This window comes from Artemia sp. Qi Xiang Cuo, chromosome 8 (genome assembly GCF_049724085.1).
Source record: "Artemia sp. Qi Xiang Cuo chromosome 8, ASM4972408v1, whole genome shotgun sequence".
In the NCBI taxonomy this organism is placed as follows: domain Eukaryota; kingdom Metazoa; phylum Arthropoda; class Branchiopoda; order Anostraca; family Artemiidae; genus Artemia; species Artemia sp. Qi Xiang Cuo.
The window spans coordinates 47,158,868-47,175,407 of NC_142801.1; the positions used below are offsets into that span (position 1 = coordinate 47,158,868).

The 16,540-nt window shown below is 36.4% G+C and overlaps 1 protein-coding gene across 2 annotated transcripts in view; it reads right to left on the reverse strand.

The window, feature by feature from the left end:
* The window catches only part of PolH (DNA polymerase eta), a 419,141-nt gene that overhangs the window by 136,069 nt on the left and 266,532 nt on the right, over positions 1-16,540 (reverse strand). Inside the window, exon 1 of one of the 2 annotated variants that reach the window (XM_089093496.1) lies at positions 14,974-15,070. The exons of the other annotated variant lie outside the window; for it this stretch is intronic. Within the exon in view, the coding sequence (XP_088949622.1) occupies positions 14,974-15,052 (79 nt within the window). The 5' untranslated portion in view covers positions 15,053-15,070. Of the gene's footprint in view, positions 1-14,973; positions 15,071-16,540 lie in introns of those variants that run through there. 2 annotated transcript variants of the gene reach the window in all.

Consider the following 16,540-nt stretch of genomic DNA (forward strand, 5'->3'; position numbering starts at 1 on the left):
GATTCGAGCCATTCTTGAACAACACATGGGGGTTTGGGGAGTGGGGGTCAGTTTAAAAGCATCAATAGCACTAAAAATATTTTTTTTAAATGAAAGTGCGGGTGAGATGTATTCGAAATACTTGCACACAGTGATGTTGGCAATACACCCGCATTTATCAAATTTTGTGGAGGTTTTTATAAATTGTGCCATTTTTATTCAACGTAAGGGGGAAATTTATAACGTGGGGTGTAGTTGATACGTTGTTTTATTTAGTTAAAGTTTAAATGTTAATATGTGTAGGTTTAAAAAGGATTTGATTGTAATAGGTGGTGGGGCTGGGGAGAGGTATCTAGTGTCAAAATATAATTCAGATTTAGAGTGGTGTAGGGGGATACAACGAATCTGTTTCTATACGAGGCTGCAGTGTTTCAAGTATGCGTTTTTAATTTCAGCATACAGACCTCTGCGCGATGATGCATCTAAGAAAAAGTTGGATAAAATGGCAGTTAATGGTAGGGAGGGTTCAAAGTTCCCCAAAGTGGATTTTAATTGTTTAAATGGTCAAAATCCCGTGACACTAAAAGGAATAGATATTTTTGAGCGGGCTAATGCACATTTAAAGATTGGTGTCACGGTGTTACAGCATGAAACAGAATTTGAAGAGGGTCAGCGTTCCGATAAGAAGGGTGTATTATTTCCAGTGCGGGCTCCTTCAATTGAATCAGTAGAACATTGGGTGTGGCTTTTATACACCCCACCCACAGACTCCGATTCAATTGGTCATTTCAATACAATTACGGATATTAGTAGGGTTTTTGGGGAGTATATAAAGCGAGATGGTGTGTGTTATTACTGTCCAACATGTATCTCAAGATTTTGCTCTGATGTAAAGTTAAAGAATCACATGAAACACTGTAAACGTCATGGATACCAGGCTGTGGAGATGGTAAGCGGAGATAGAGCGATCTTATGTTTTAAAAATTTTCAAAACACGCTCCTGCAGAGCAATAAGATCGCTTTCGACTGCAAGGCTAAACTGACAGACGTGTGCGATCCGTCAAATTCAAATCGTGTTAAAATACATGAAGCCATAGGGGTCTCTTACGCTCACGCGCAACGAGATTCCAATAATACCATGCAAGTGTTGGAGGTAGTTGAGATGTTGAGTGACGGTGAAGACTGCATGCGCTCGGCATTGGTCAGTCTAATCAAAACAGCGAACTGTGCAATTTCGCGCCTTCGTTATACAAACTATCCTATGGTCCTATCACCAGATGACATAGTGGCCATTAAAAATCGTAACATGTGGTTGGTTTGCAAGAGAGACTTTGATGATGGTGCTCTGGCTGGTGGGAGGAGGAAGGTGATCGACCATGATCAATTGGGCAGGAAATTACATCGGGGGGGAGTAACTGTAGGCGGGTAGCGCATCATTCATGCAATTTAAACGTTAGACAACAAGATTTCGTATTTGTTTTTATACACAATTCCAATTACGACTTAAAATTTATTTTACCGGCGTTGGCCCGAATTGCCAAGGGAGGAGTTGTAGATGACGCATGGATAGATGGTTCTTTTTCATATAATATTATACCCAACTCATTAGAGAAGCTACTGCTTCTAGAATTTTTGTAGAAAAAAGTTAACAATGGCAACACAGACCTGAATAAAATTTGTTTCTTAGACTCTTTCAGCGTCTTCCCCACATCTTTAGGTCAATTGATTCAGGTGCAGAAAAGTGACAATTTTGATAGCTTCCCCCTCCTCAACCAGCGCGGCCCCGATGATGAAATGTATGATTTATTAACGTGTAAGGGTATATATCCATATGATTATTACAAATCTGGCTCGAGGCTAGATGAGGTGTCACTACCGCCCATTGAAGCTTTTTACAATTCTCTTACTGAGAGTGAGTGCACCACTATCTACTACGAATTTTAAGAAAGGGGTTAGGCAAAGGGTGGGTGTAACAATTGGTGGGACTATTGTAAAATAGACTCGACTTTGAACGGGATAACTCTGTCGGGTTTTGTAAGCAAGAATACAGATACAGTCAAAGGGGAATTTGGGTTGAAGTTAATTTATAATATTTTTATTATTATTTTGTGTTGATAAGTGATACGTAAAATATTAACTTAAGAAAGAGGCCGTTGTACTGAGGTTTTTAAAAAGATTTTTTTAATTATTAAATGTAGGGGTGGGTATGATTTTCATTGTGACCGTATCATAAAAACTGATCAGACTGGACAGCACACAGATAAAAAGTCGGACTCAGTTTTTTTGGATGTGAATTCTCTTTACCCATCGGCAATGTCTCACTACTGTTTGCCGTGTGGCAATTATAAATGGCCTGACAATCCCTGTGCTTCGAATGTCCCCGACCTTGCCAGTGTTGAGGAGAATGGGGCACAGAGATTGTTTTTTGAAATTGACGGTGAAATACCCATGGAAATCCATGACTCGGTAAAAGACTGTGTTTTTCCGTGCATAAATAGACCGGTGGGTAGGGAATCTCTGAGCCCCTACAATTTATCTTTAGTAGAGAATGGGAGTATGCACTGGGTACCTTCAAAACAAAAACTAATTGCCGATCTCAGCCCGAAACAGAATATCGTTGTTCATCACGTGCTATTGAAATGGATGGTATCCAATGGTTTCAATGTCACAAATATTCATAGAGCCCTCCAATTTGATCAAAAGCCATACATGAAAACGTTTATTGACACCTTTGTCAGTAAGCGTTCACAAGGGAAAACGAAGGTTGAAAAAGAAGTCTATAAACTCATTTTGAACTCAGCTTTCGGTAAAATGTGCGAGAGCGTAGGACACAGAAGTCGATATGACATTGTAAACAACCCCAAAGACTGTGCTCGAATCATTGCGAATACAAACTTCATATTGTTCACGATCATACACTCCAATATGGTTCTCCTACATCGCAAAAAAAGAAACATTGTATTAAATAAAAATATTGCGGCGGGAAGTGCAATAACTGAAATATACAAGAAACTCATGTTGTCATTTTATTATAATGTATGCAAGGTACAGTGGCCGATTGAGGGACAAGTTCAAGTGTCTTACGGGGACACTGATTCACTCCTGTTAAAAGTCAAAACTAAAACCTATTGAATGATTTGGAAAATGGCGAGTACATTAGCTCACGAATGGACTACACTAATTCGTACGAATCCCTCTACCCAGAGCTAGTGAAACGCCAGGCCCCAAATCAATTGTTAATGTTAAAATCTGAAATGGGTAGCGATCTGATATCCAGTGTTGTGTTTCCGGGACCGAAGGTATACTGTGTGGAAACGCACGGCAAGGATATCAAACAAGTTTGCAAGGGGGTACCTACACACTTTGTAAAAAATAATTTCGACTTGTGTGTGTATAGAAACTGTGTGGAACGTAGTTTAGTGCCAAGGGCGAAAGTCTTGGCGATTCGCTCTTTACAATTTAAAAAATACACAGTTAGAGTCGAGAAAAACGCCATGTCTGCCATATCGGACAAAGTATATGTAATTGTGGTTGGTGTTAAGGTATTGCCACACGTTAATTTTTTAATTACCTACGGTTTTTAATTTAAATATTAAATAAAAAAACTAGTTATAAAAAAATTAAATTAAATTCACTAAAAAAAAAAAAGTATAACTTGGGGGGGAGGTTTTTTTTTGTGTTATTAGGTTTTTTTTTTTTAATTCTTTTTTTTCTCTTAAACAATAATTTTTATATGTGTGTGTGTGTGTGTGTGTGTGTGTTTTAAAATCATTTAAATTTACAGTATTTAATGCCGGCCCCGGCCCGGGGCCCCCCCCCCGGGCCCCCCCCGCCCCGCGCGGCCCGGCCCCCGCCGCCGCCGCGGCCGCCCCCCGGGGGAGGGGGGACCCCAAAATGAACCATGTGGTAAGAACCCTTGTCGTATTTTTCAAGGGCAAAATACTCCAATCACTTTTTTATTTTTTTTATAAATAAATAAACAGAAAAAAAAAAAAGGTTATTTATTTAAGTGTTTGTTTTTTTCTTTTCTATGGGTTTTTTAATTTTTGTATTTTTTTTTTATAAATAAATTAAAAAAAAAGTGTATTTTTTTTTTATTCATTTTTAATTTGAATTTTTCAATTTAGTATTTTTTTATTTAAAGTATTTTCACCTTTTTTTATGTATAAAATAAAATAAAATGTTATTATTTATTCTTCTTCTTCTTCTCGTTATTATTATTCTTTAGCGGAGTAGTAGTAATAGGGAAATTATTTAGTCATCACACGGCCATAGTCTACAGTTAGTTGTCCAGGTGAACTGTTGAGGGGACCATGTATCAATTTAAAACACCATTCAGATCGTTTCTGTGTGGATAGTCAATGTCTTGCAAAACCACACTCTTAACTAAAATAATTAAAAATTGCGATAAAATGTTTGTGGTAAAGCCGAAAAAAATCTACTATTGCCATAGTATTTGGAAGGAGTCATATGATAAAATAAAAGCAATTGCTGCCACGACAGGGTTGGTGAAGATACAATTCATACAGGGACTTGATGTTTTCAGCATTATTGAACAAAACTCTTCGTTGATCATTGACGATCTGGCTGAATCTATTGAAAAATGGTCCCAGGAAATGCTACAACTGTTCACTGTTCGCTCTCATCATGAACAGATTTCCGTTACTTTGGTTCTACAAAATCTCTTTCATCAGAGCAAGTGTATGGGAACACTTGCATTGAACTGCACCTACTATATCATCTACAGAGTTGTTCGTTATTCTAGCTCGCTAAAAACACTCAATAAACAAAAATATCCAGGAGCCCCCAAAATTATTCTCTCAGCATACAAACAGGCAACAAAAAAACCCGACGGCTACAAACAATTGGATATTAAAAAAAAAAAACCCGAGGATCTGCGTGTAGTCACAGATATTTTTGACAAGGAAATTACAGTATATCTCCCCGTGAACACTAAAAAGACCTATTAGTTGATATCATGACACTGAAGAAACTACATGAAAATAGACATTTGTTTTCAGTTCTAAGCACTTCAAAACCTCCTCTTAGGAAAGCAATACTCAAACACGGTATTGACAACGATTTCATTAATCTAATATCCTAAATTTGTTTAAATTCTACTGTGTTAATGGTCCAAGGGCAGTATGTTGCTTAGAATCTGGCAGATAAAAATCGTTCCATTTTACGCGCACTTTCATATACGAGGAAAGGAAATACTATCACACGGAACCAATATCTGCGGACAGGTAGTCGCCGTTAATCGATCTTAATGCCCAAAACTGCATGAATTCTCAACAGTTTTCTATAAAAGAGAGAATGTCAAAACCCTATAAATTGACTCTAATAGAACTCGCTCTCTCACCCGTCGAACACTTTGAGAACAGTCTGAGTAAATTCCTTGACAATGAGAATATTGAGGATGATAAAAAACTGCTTTTACTTCAAGATGTACTTCGTCGAGTGGACAAACACAGGTCCTATCGGTCGAAGCCCACTGCTGCTGATCCCAAAAAAGAATCATCTCCTCTGGATTCTGCTGGTGTAACACAATTGAAGAAGGTGTACTTGTATTCTATTTTATTTAAAATTTGAAATCTATTCCCCCAATCTTCTGTTGAACAATGAAAACGACTCCTAGCCTATCTCTTGGAAAGTGATCACATTCAAGTTGAGAGCAATGGGGCAGGGATTATAATTCAGGGCAAGAGCTATAATCTACTTGATTTAATCTATGATATGGTTACAAATCGTAAAGGACTATTATCATTTGACAATCATCTATACAACTTTCTAAATACATTAAACTTCCCCAAAACTCTTATTGTCAATAGACAAATTCTAAAAAAATTAAATGAACCTACATCATCGTCATCATCATCATCATCATCAACAACACCACTGACACCATTAAAAAATGAACTTGAAGAAGAAGATTTTAAATCAATTTTGGAAAATACTAGCACATCACTGATAGCTAGACAAAAGTGAAGAAGTATCAGTCCATCGTCACCACCACCACCAAGGGCACGGATACCCCCGGTGAGCTGTAGTTAAACCACGTTTTTACGTTCTAACGTGTTTACTATCTGAAAGGTGCGTATGACAGTCTAGTTTAGGCGGGGAGTGTAAGCTCCCCCACCCCTCTGTCCTAGGTCACTGGTGTTCCCACTAAAAGTGTACAAGACTATCTACAGAATGAATCAAGTTACACTCTGCATAGAAATCATAGACTTCGTGCAAATCAATATCGAAAAACTAAAGACTTTTACCAATTGCATATAATGCAAGCAGATCTCCTGACTCTAGATGAGCTTCAACGACGTCACAATACACCGTACAATTACATTCTACTTGCAATCAGTGTTTATAGTCGCTATGCATATGTAATTCCATTGCGATCAAAGAGAGGTGTTGAAGTTGCTCAGGCCATTGAAAGTATTCTCCAACAGGATACGTATAAAAAAAATTCAAACTGATCGCGGTAGTGAATTTGTTAATCCCCATGTTGCAAAAGTACTTTAAAAATATAGTACACTGCTCTATCATACTCACAGTCCTATAAAGGCTGCATTGGCCGAAAGATTGATAAGAACTATTCGACTTTTAATTTCTAGATATTGTACATTGAAAAATACATCGGCTTTTATTCATGATCTTGATAAAATCATGTTGATTTATAATCAACGACCTCATCGATCATTGTCCAACTCTACGCCAATGGAAGTTCATCAGTCTGATCATGATACAATTGACACCTTTCTTAAACAGTATTCCAACGAATCGTCGGCTGTCAAGAAGAAGAATAAAAATAAATTAAATGTTTGTGATACTGTTAGAATTAATAGAACAACTACTGTTTTTGAAAAGGGGAATTACTTATGGTCCACCGAACTTTTTAAGGTGGCAAAAATCCTAGACACTATAGCCATAACTTATCGCCTGCGTGATACCAAAGATGAAGAGATTCTCGGCGGCTTTTATGACTATGAACTACAAAAAGTTAAAAATGCCAGTGAAATCTATCAAATTGAAACGGTATTAAAGAGACGTACTCGTGGGGGTAAGAAACAGTTACTTGTTTGGTGGCTAGGATACAACTCTGATTGTGATTCTTGGATTGGCGTTTAGGATATTGACACGGCACAATGATCTCTCCGGATAAGCTATCTCCAGCGAGTCCGCTACTCTTTAAAATTACGTTTATGCGAAACGTGATTTTCTGACAACAATATCCACCACCGGCCAAAATGACTGCGACTCTGAATGTGCTAGTTTCGACTGCTGTATAAAAAATACCTCATACCTCCTTATGCAGGATCTTAAAAATTATATAAAAAAAATACCGTTTTAATTAGGTGATGAATGTTCAAATGCAACTTTTTACTCTACTGTGTACCCTTTTGCTAACATGCCCTACAGGGAATACAATAACATGCAGGACCTGTGTAGATTTATCAACCAAAAAATTGCAAGTCGAAAAAAAGGCGTTTTGACTTTCAATTACTCAACTGACCAAAGGAGAATTTATGTTACCAATCCATTTGAGAATGAAAGAATTTTCCTCAATGAGAATTTACGTGAGGTTCTTGGTTTTAAAAACCGTATTATTAAGACAGAAAATTTCAGTGGTAGTGACCAAGTTATCTATGCAGACTATGCACCCAGCTTCTCCACGGACACTTGTATATTTCTCTACGCTTCATTTGTTGAAACATCTCGGGTTGGTAATTCAAATGTTCCCCTCCTACGAGTTCTTGAACGAAAAACAAATCAAGAACATGATCACCACTACAATATAAAGAATCTTCAGTATATTCCCGTAAACACTTCCTATTTGGAACTCTGTAATTTAAAACTAAGAAGTTAATTGGGTGATTATATATCAATTTCAAACGGCTTAGCAGTTATTAAATGTCATTTTCGACCCATTGTCAACGACAGTACAATAACCTTAAAAAAATGAACAATAGAAGAATGCCATTTGTCTGTTCCGATATCGATTGTTATGTTGGTGCTTTGAGTCCAAGTCAAATAGGAAATGGATTGGAATACTACAAGGGGCGTACTACAATGTCTTGCTATGGTCTTGGTAACTGGTTTGCTAATCTATACCGTTCTGTACTACTCCTTGCCAGAAAATATCTTGTAACTCCTGCGTCGAATTTTGCTGCCTCTACACTACAGGACTGGGGGTCGGGCCAGAATTTCAAGGAGAGTGTTAAGGAAAATATTAGATCTTCAGCAAGAGCCGTTGGTGAACAATTAAAATCTCGAAAAAATGGGGGGGGATTGAAAAGGATGCATTCGCGTCATTCACTCATCAGTCTCCACCCAGGCAGGAAGCAAAGGACATCAACAAGGACTTTGAGAAATAAAACAACAAAGACCAATAAGCAACAGAAGAAGAAGAAAAAGAAAAAGATTGCTAGATCAAAGAAGGATTTCTTCTCTTAAGATGACTTATCTCCCTCACAAGGAATCATATCCATCAATCAGTTACTCATTGAATCTATTCAATGCTGAAAATGTTGATGTAAGTGTCAAGTATGGCTACTATGAACAATTTCACCCCCAACAACCCATCTCGGAAAATGTACACTTTCAAATATTTTCCAATGAAGACTATTTCATTGATTTTTCGTCAACATTTATTGATTTAAGTGTTGTGGTGAAGAAAAAGTCAGATAATGCAACTCCAAATGCCGGCGATGGTCTCTCCTATGAAAAATGCATTCTACCCAACCTATTCAAACAAATTAATGTATTTATTAATGGAACATTGGTGAGCACTAGCAATAATTTATCCAACTATGCAAGCTACATACAATTTATGATGATGACACCAAAGGCATACAAGGAGATGAGAGGACAATCACTGGGCTATGAATATCGATCAGGCGTTCATACAGACGGTGAGTTGACCCCAGCAGTAACCTAGGAGAATCATCTGGTTGGAAAATTAAATAATGAGATATTCTATATACCACAATGGCTCACCCACAATGTCAAGATTGACATAAAGTTACAGATGGCACCATCGAATTTCATTTTGAGAAAAATACTTCCTACAGCTCCCGATGCAAATGTCATTATCACATCGGCAATTCTCCATGTCCGAAAACAACAGGTTATGAGCTCTGTTGCATTGGCAGTGGAAAAGCTAAGAGCCAATAGTAACAACATTAAACTTCTTGTCCCTCATACAATCAACAATTAACGTCACATGGCCACCGGTTCTCGTAACAATAGCGATTCATCTTTTATCAATGGAGAAATCCCATCAAAAGTGGCTTTTGCATTTGTGAAGAGTGGGAGTGCCGTTGGATTCTGGAATGAATCCACCCACGATTTTAATTTTTTCGGTCTATCTAGTCTTGTTTGTAAAGTGACTGGTCGTCCACTGTACAATATATCACTTGAAAAAAACGCGTATAGAACTCTGCACGAATTGACAATGCAAGTCCTAGATCATGACTCTCAACTCTTTTAGAATAAAAGAACCGATTCAATGTTTTCCAAAAATCACGGGGTTATTGTTTTGGATTTTTCAGGGACACAAGATATGACTATAGTACGAACTGGTAATGTACGTTTAGAGTGTACATTTGCCGATGCTCTGACTGAGAGTATCACGCTACTATCACTGAGTCAATTTGAAACCTATTGGGAAATCACGCCCGACGGCAGTGTTCTACTAGACCTAGCACCATGAACACAAACCAAATAATCAACGTATTTAGTATGGATCCATACATGTCCCAGTACAAGTCCTATTGCCTACCTTCGGACTTCATTGAAAAAATTCCAAGTGTTAACAATACCCTGATCAGTGTTAATAGCAGTCCATCGAGTTTGACGACCGGTCATTGGCTATGCATCTTTCAAACAGCGAAGAATATTGAATTTTTTGATCCTCTTGGCCTATCGTATAAATTCTACGCTCCATACATCAGCAACTTTATTGAAAGCAGTGGGAAAACCATTATTCAAAATCAACGAAGAGTACAAGATTTAACGACTAAGACATGTGGCTTTCATGCACTACTCTTTTTCATGTTCAGATGTCGTGGGTACACCTACAAACAGTTTCTCAAAATCTACGTTGACTTACCTCAATTGAACGACTTTCTAGTGTATAATATACTTAAATTTGTATTTAATATTGATTTTAGTGCCCTAAGAATAAATTGTTATAAAGATGTTTGTGAAATTGTTTATTAATAAAAAAAATTTATATACATGATAAAACGACTTTTCTACTCTTTAGATTTCATCCACTACTAGGTATTTGTCAACAACAACTAGTGCAGGTAGATTATCTGAATTCACAGTGTACTGATCCTGATGTAGTGCAATGTCAGGGTCACATTTTCTACAGTAGAGCGTGACTTCACTCTTGTCATATCTCTTTGTATAGTCAATGATACTATTCTCATTCATTCTATAGAATTCACATGTTTCAATTTGCTTATTTGAAGCAATTTCACAAACAGTGTCCTCAAGTGTCGAATCACATTCCGTCATAGCCAAATAAAAATCAGTGGGTTTATAATCATAACACCCAGTGTCTTCAAAACGATGACGTAGCAACTATATTCTTTTGCTGTTCCAGCAATTGAATCGTTGACCCGGCTCCTCCTCCCAGAACAATCTAAAACCACGACGATACCAATCTCGTAGCAATAAACTAAAATCACGATCAGAATTCTTTCCAATCATACCGGGATATGTACTCTCCCACTGCTTGCACTTATCATAATGACAATTGGAGCATAGGTGACCTCTAGGATGAGAGTCACACACCTCTTCAAGACAGGAATTACAACCTTTAATTTGTACAGTATATCCTCTGTGCAATTTACACGGATTGCATAATCTACACTTTTCATCACACTCCTCAATCATTCTGCAATTCTCACATGATGAACAGCGGCCCTGTGTTTACATACATAACGGACATGTATGGAACATTTTGTCAAGTGTTATCACTCTCACTGCCAAAATGAAACTGAGCTAGCAACAAAAAAAAAAGTCTGAGAGAGAGAGAGAGGAGTAAATCATCCTTGAGCACTATCTTTCTTATGAAAAAAAGTCCTAAATTTCAAAAATAATGTTTAAAATCATATCCACAAGATCATTTTGTCGTGTCGTAATCAATATATCAATAAATTGTGTAAATGCATTTGGACCACGATGTAGAAGCTTCATACAATAGTCTAATGATGGAGAATCAGTTTTCATTATATCGACAAGCATTCCTCGAGAAAATATCTTCATTTGAATAGACAACTCTAGAAAATCATCATCTAGAATTAAATGTTTTTCCATAAGAACTAGATTCCTCATGATTCGATCTTTCTCGAATCTATCCATTTTTTTTATTCCTAACTCTCTCACAACCAACTACAGACTAATCAGAATTTCTTTTTTGTACTAAAAATATACACTAGTATACTATAGAAAAAAAAAGAAAAAATACCGTTGATTTAGAAACATTTTTATTGAACATAATTACAATAATAATAATATTCACTGATGCATTTTGTTCTCATCAATATATTTCTATAGAACATCTAATGCTGACCGAAGTTTATTTATATGGAGAATATTCACTTTTCCAGCAAAACACAGCTGCTCCTCCTGCTTAAATTTGCTTAATGATATCACGTATCTCGCATACATAATGTCCCATTCAAGACATAATCTACAGCCAGCGGTTATTTCCACAGCTATATTAGGTACTCGTATATCGTTGCTGCTGCTGCTATCGGTTCCATCATTAATCTCCAATAGTGTAAATGCACCACTCATTTTTTCTCCACTAATATCCTCTCAAATAAACTATCCTCATTGAATTCTATTCTCTTACTAATATGAAATACAATGAAAATTACCCCTTATATCCGAATCCAACTACTAATCAAGTAGTTAGTGTGACCGTCGCTCTCTTTCTCTGGCTGTCCTCCAAAAATGAGTGTCATAATAGAAAACATGTCTATCAACCCATGTAGAGTTCATTGTAATAGGCAAATGACCCTGGTAACCGTACAATGCATTGAAAGTATACATTCAAACTTACGCCTAAGGCATAGATATGTATGTAAACTTTCAAGTGCCTATGGCCTTACTACTCTTATGAAAGTACTAAATAATCTTTGGCTTAAAGAGCGAGGTATTGACTAGGGGATGAACCCAATCATATATGTAATGTTTTCTGTCGTTGTAAGTTTTGATGTCGCTTCTTACTTTCAGTTAAAAAACTTGTTTTTTTATACATAATTTCTGATCTTTATTTAAATAATGCTGGGAAATCCGGCACCCCCTTCATAGCAATGTTTGCTTCTCCCATGGAAACTTCCTTCATGGTAAGATTCTCCCACATAACCACCGACCCACTCCCCCCCCCCCACTAACAGAAAAAATTCCCTCTGAAAACGTCTGTATACTTCCCAATAACCAATAATATATGTTAACATTGGGTAAAGTCCATAGCTTTCAGCCCTCCCCCCGGGGACTTCGGGGGATTAAGTCATCCTAAAAGACATAGTTATCATATTTTCGACCATACTGAACAAAATGGCTATCTAAAAATTTTGATCAGGTGACTTTGGGAAAAAATGAGCGAGGGAGGGGGCCTAGTTGCCCTCCATTTTTTGGTCGCTTAAAAAGGGCACTAGAACTTTTAATTTCCGTTCCATTGAATCATCCCATGATATTCTAGGACCACTGGGTCGATACGATCACCCCTGAAAAAAAAAAAAAAATAAATAAATAAACACGCATCCGTGATCTTTCTTCTGGCAAAAAATGCAAAATTCCACATTTTTGTAGATAGGAGCTTGAAACCTCCGCAGTAGGGTTCTCTGATACGATGAATATGATGATTAGATTTCCATTAAGGTTCTATAGCTTTTAGGGAGACTTTCCCCCTTTTTCAAAAATCAGCCAACTATTCTCAGGCGCGTAACTTGTGATAGATAGAACTAAACTTGATGAAACTTATATATTTGAAATCCGCATTAAAATCTGATTCTTTTGATGTATCTATTGGTATCAAAATTCCGCTTTCTACAGTTTCGGTTACCATTGAGCCGGGTCGCTCCTTACTTACAGTTCGTTACCACGAACTGTTTGATAATCATGAAATTCCCTTTTCAAATACAAAACGACAGTCAATTATTGAACTGAGCTCATTGTGCAGAAGTGATGCCAAATTAAAAAAAAAATAAAAAAAAATAAAACGACAATCTAAAAATGCTTTACTTTTGTACAGTTATAAGTGTCCTTAAAAGGTTTACTTTTACCGTACCAAAACTCCTATATTGTTTTGTGTTTTCAATAAAGCGGCAGTTTTCTGCAATCCTACGAACGGTTTTAAGCGTTTACCACCCCCCCTCCCGGAAAATATCCCCTTGGCAAATACCCCCGGAAACTACCCCTCCCCCGCAGAAAATACCCCCCGTGGAAAATAAGGCTTTCCAAATTTGAGAAGTTTATTTGAGTTTTGTTCTTTAAATTTCCGTAGGGGGAAGGAATTTTGGTACTTGCGAATTATGTGCCACTCACTCAAATTTACGCTGTGTAAAATTCGAGAACACACCGGCTTTTTTGTTAGTTTCTTCGTTAGTTCCTCACTTTCATTTAAAAAACTTCTTTTTTTTATTTAATTACTTACAGATAGTATTTGTTAATGGGAAACAAAAGAGTTTTAAAGAAAAGTAAAGAGCCTCATTAAACCACAAATGAGCTGAAATAAAGTCAAATAATCTTCAAAGTAAAAACTAAGGAGTATAATATAGAAAAATATTAAAAAGGTAGCCTACAAAATATTTTTTATATGAAAAAGACTAAGTCAATAAAAATTGAACGGAAATTAATATAAAAAACTTTTTTCACAAAACAATGTTTGTCAAAGAATAGAAAACAGCCTCGTTAAGCCAAAAATGAGTAGAAATAAATTCAAATAATTTCCCAAACGTAAAACTACCACAAATCACTATTAATAAATGAATTGAACCCAAAACGAATAGAAATCGCATTCAATAACCTATTCAAACTCAAAAAAGCAACAATTAGCATGAGTAGGGCTGACAATCCCAATACCCCCTCAAGACCAGATCATAATTTTCACTTTACTGAATTTCCCTACGGAAATTGAAAAAACAAAACTCAAATAAAATTCTCAAATTTGGAAAGCCTTATATTCCACGGGGGGGGGTATTTACCTGGGGTTATTTTCAGCGAGGGGGGTATTTTCTGCGGGGGGGGGGTATTTTACAGGAGGAGGTATTTTCTTCGGGGGGGGGGGGTATTTTCCAGGAGGGGGGGGGGTAATCGCCGGGTGGATAACGCCGGTCACCTCTATAAACATAGGGAAATATCACCCGTTGATTTACTTGCACTAGTTTTATTGATATATGTTAGATAGGCTGTGAAGCAATAATTTTTGTTCGTTTTAAGTTTCAACTTCGCTCTTGACTTCCCTCGGAAAAACTTTTTTTTTAATAAATTAATAAACAGCGGCTTTTGTACTTTTTCCATCGTCAATTTTTATCAAAGAATTAGAAGTTTTGGCATAATTCGGGATACATACACTGGCCTTTTTAAAAAAGTTATAAATTAAAATTTTATCTATAAATGTACATCCCTGGGAACCAGTTTGTCCGACCTGATGTCATCAAAAGGTTCACTGGGTCGTAACACAGACAGCTTCTTTAATTTCATGTTTTTTTTTGCTTTTTTTTGCGCTGGTTCTGAAATTATTATAGTTAGATTGATCATTACAAGCCCAATAACAATTTTTTCTTTTTACAGAGGACAGGAGGAGATGGTGAGGAAATACCACTCCTCCCTAGGTTAGTTCAAACCCCTCCCTCAAGGTAAATAAAAAAAGCAGCAAAAACAAATTTCAAATATTATTATCCCCTCCCCTCGAGAATACAGCCTGATTCAGTCCTCTCAAAAATACACTGGTTCCTGGAGATAAAAACTTGCCTTTTTCAAAACTTATTTGATATATAAACAAATGGTTGATCTTCCAAAAGCAAAATCCGGCTGTAATCATAAATGTCATCCGGATATGTCAACACGAGAGAAGCTCCAAGTTCCAACTGCAATCGTCGGTTTTTTGTTTATGCCAAGTTTTAATATTAGTCATTTATTCTTTGTTGTTTCCCAAATAACGGGCCACTGAGCCCTTCGGGATATTTTTTTTGTTATTGTTTTTTTTTATGGAAATTTATGGAACTTGAACTTGGAAGAGTTTCTAGATTTATGCAAAGACTATCAAGTCTTTAGGGTCCCCAAAAAAACGTTGGACCTACTTATCAATGGCTTTCATTTTTTCCTTTAGAGACTCCTCGTTTAAGGCCTTTAGTGACATTTGATAGGTTTCATAAGAATCAACTTTGCAAAAAGAAAAAACAAATAATGATAAAAAAACACCAACTTAGTACTAATGTATTGTTCAAATGTCTGGTCAAGAGTCAACATGACAATTCTGAGAAATTGGTAAGAAACATTGGTGAACCACGTCCGACCTTCCCAGGTTCCTCTCAAGATCAATTGGCCTTTGTTCATTTAATATAATTGAATTCCTTTACGAGGCATAAGTTTAATGCCTAAATCTTTACCTTCAATATTCCCGTTAACCCATTGAATGAAATTTTTGACCGCATATATTCCCACTGCGGACCATTGGTCATCTGAAAAATTACAGTAATTGTTAGACCGATTATGTTCATCTGAGTTTTATAAAATTCTCTCATCTTATGAAACATGCAAATTAAAGAAAATGGAGCTATATATGAAGGGCAGAAAATAAAAAAAAATATCATAGAAGAGCAAAATTCAAAGCTAAATTTTAAAATAATGTGATAGGAAAAGAAAGACTCTCAACCGGAATACTATTAATTGAACATTCAACATATTAGTGAGTTAAAATTTGTAAACTCGAGAAATTAGAGCAATTGAATTAAGGATCCCACAGTCCCTTTCTTTCTTTAAATTTTTTGAAGGGTTCAATCCTGTCATGATCATTTTCTAAAAACGTACACCTAACTATTTTTAAAACTTTAGGGCGTCCATATGTAACTTTTACAATGCAATTTGCAATTACAAGCAATAGCTTCTGTTTCTTTTGAAAAGCAAGTTATTACTTGAAAAGTCGTTGTACGAATCAGTGGACCACAAAAATGACCCTTTGTGGAATTTTAAGGATCTTATAGCGTGCAGACGTCCGATCATTAAAAGAAAAAGTGTACAGCATTATCGATAATCAGATTTTTCGAAAAAAATATTATTTAAACGCGGTATAACCTTGACATGGACGATTATGAGGAACATTACGGCAAACATTTCGCACAAGAAAAATTGGCCAATAACTTCAAAAGAAGAAGAAGATTAGTAGGCTAATTACAAAACAATTTGTTTGCTTCAGTAAGAAGTGAGAAAAAATTCTTCTCATTAGGAAGAAAACACCCTTCCCCAACAAAATGAGCTGCAACATTTAGTAGAGCTTTGTGGATGCTACCCTGAAATGAGTGGTAGCATCCACTATTAA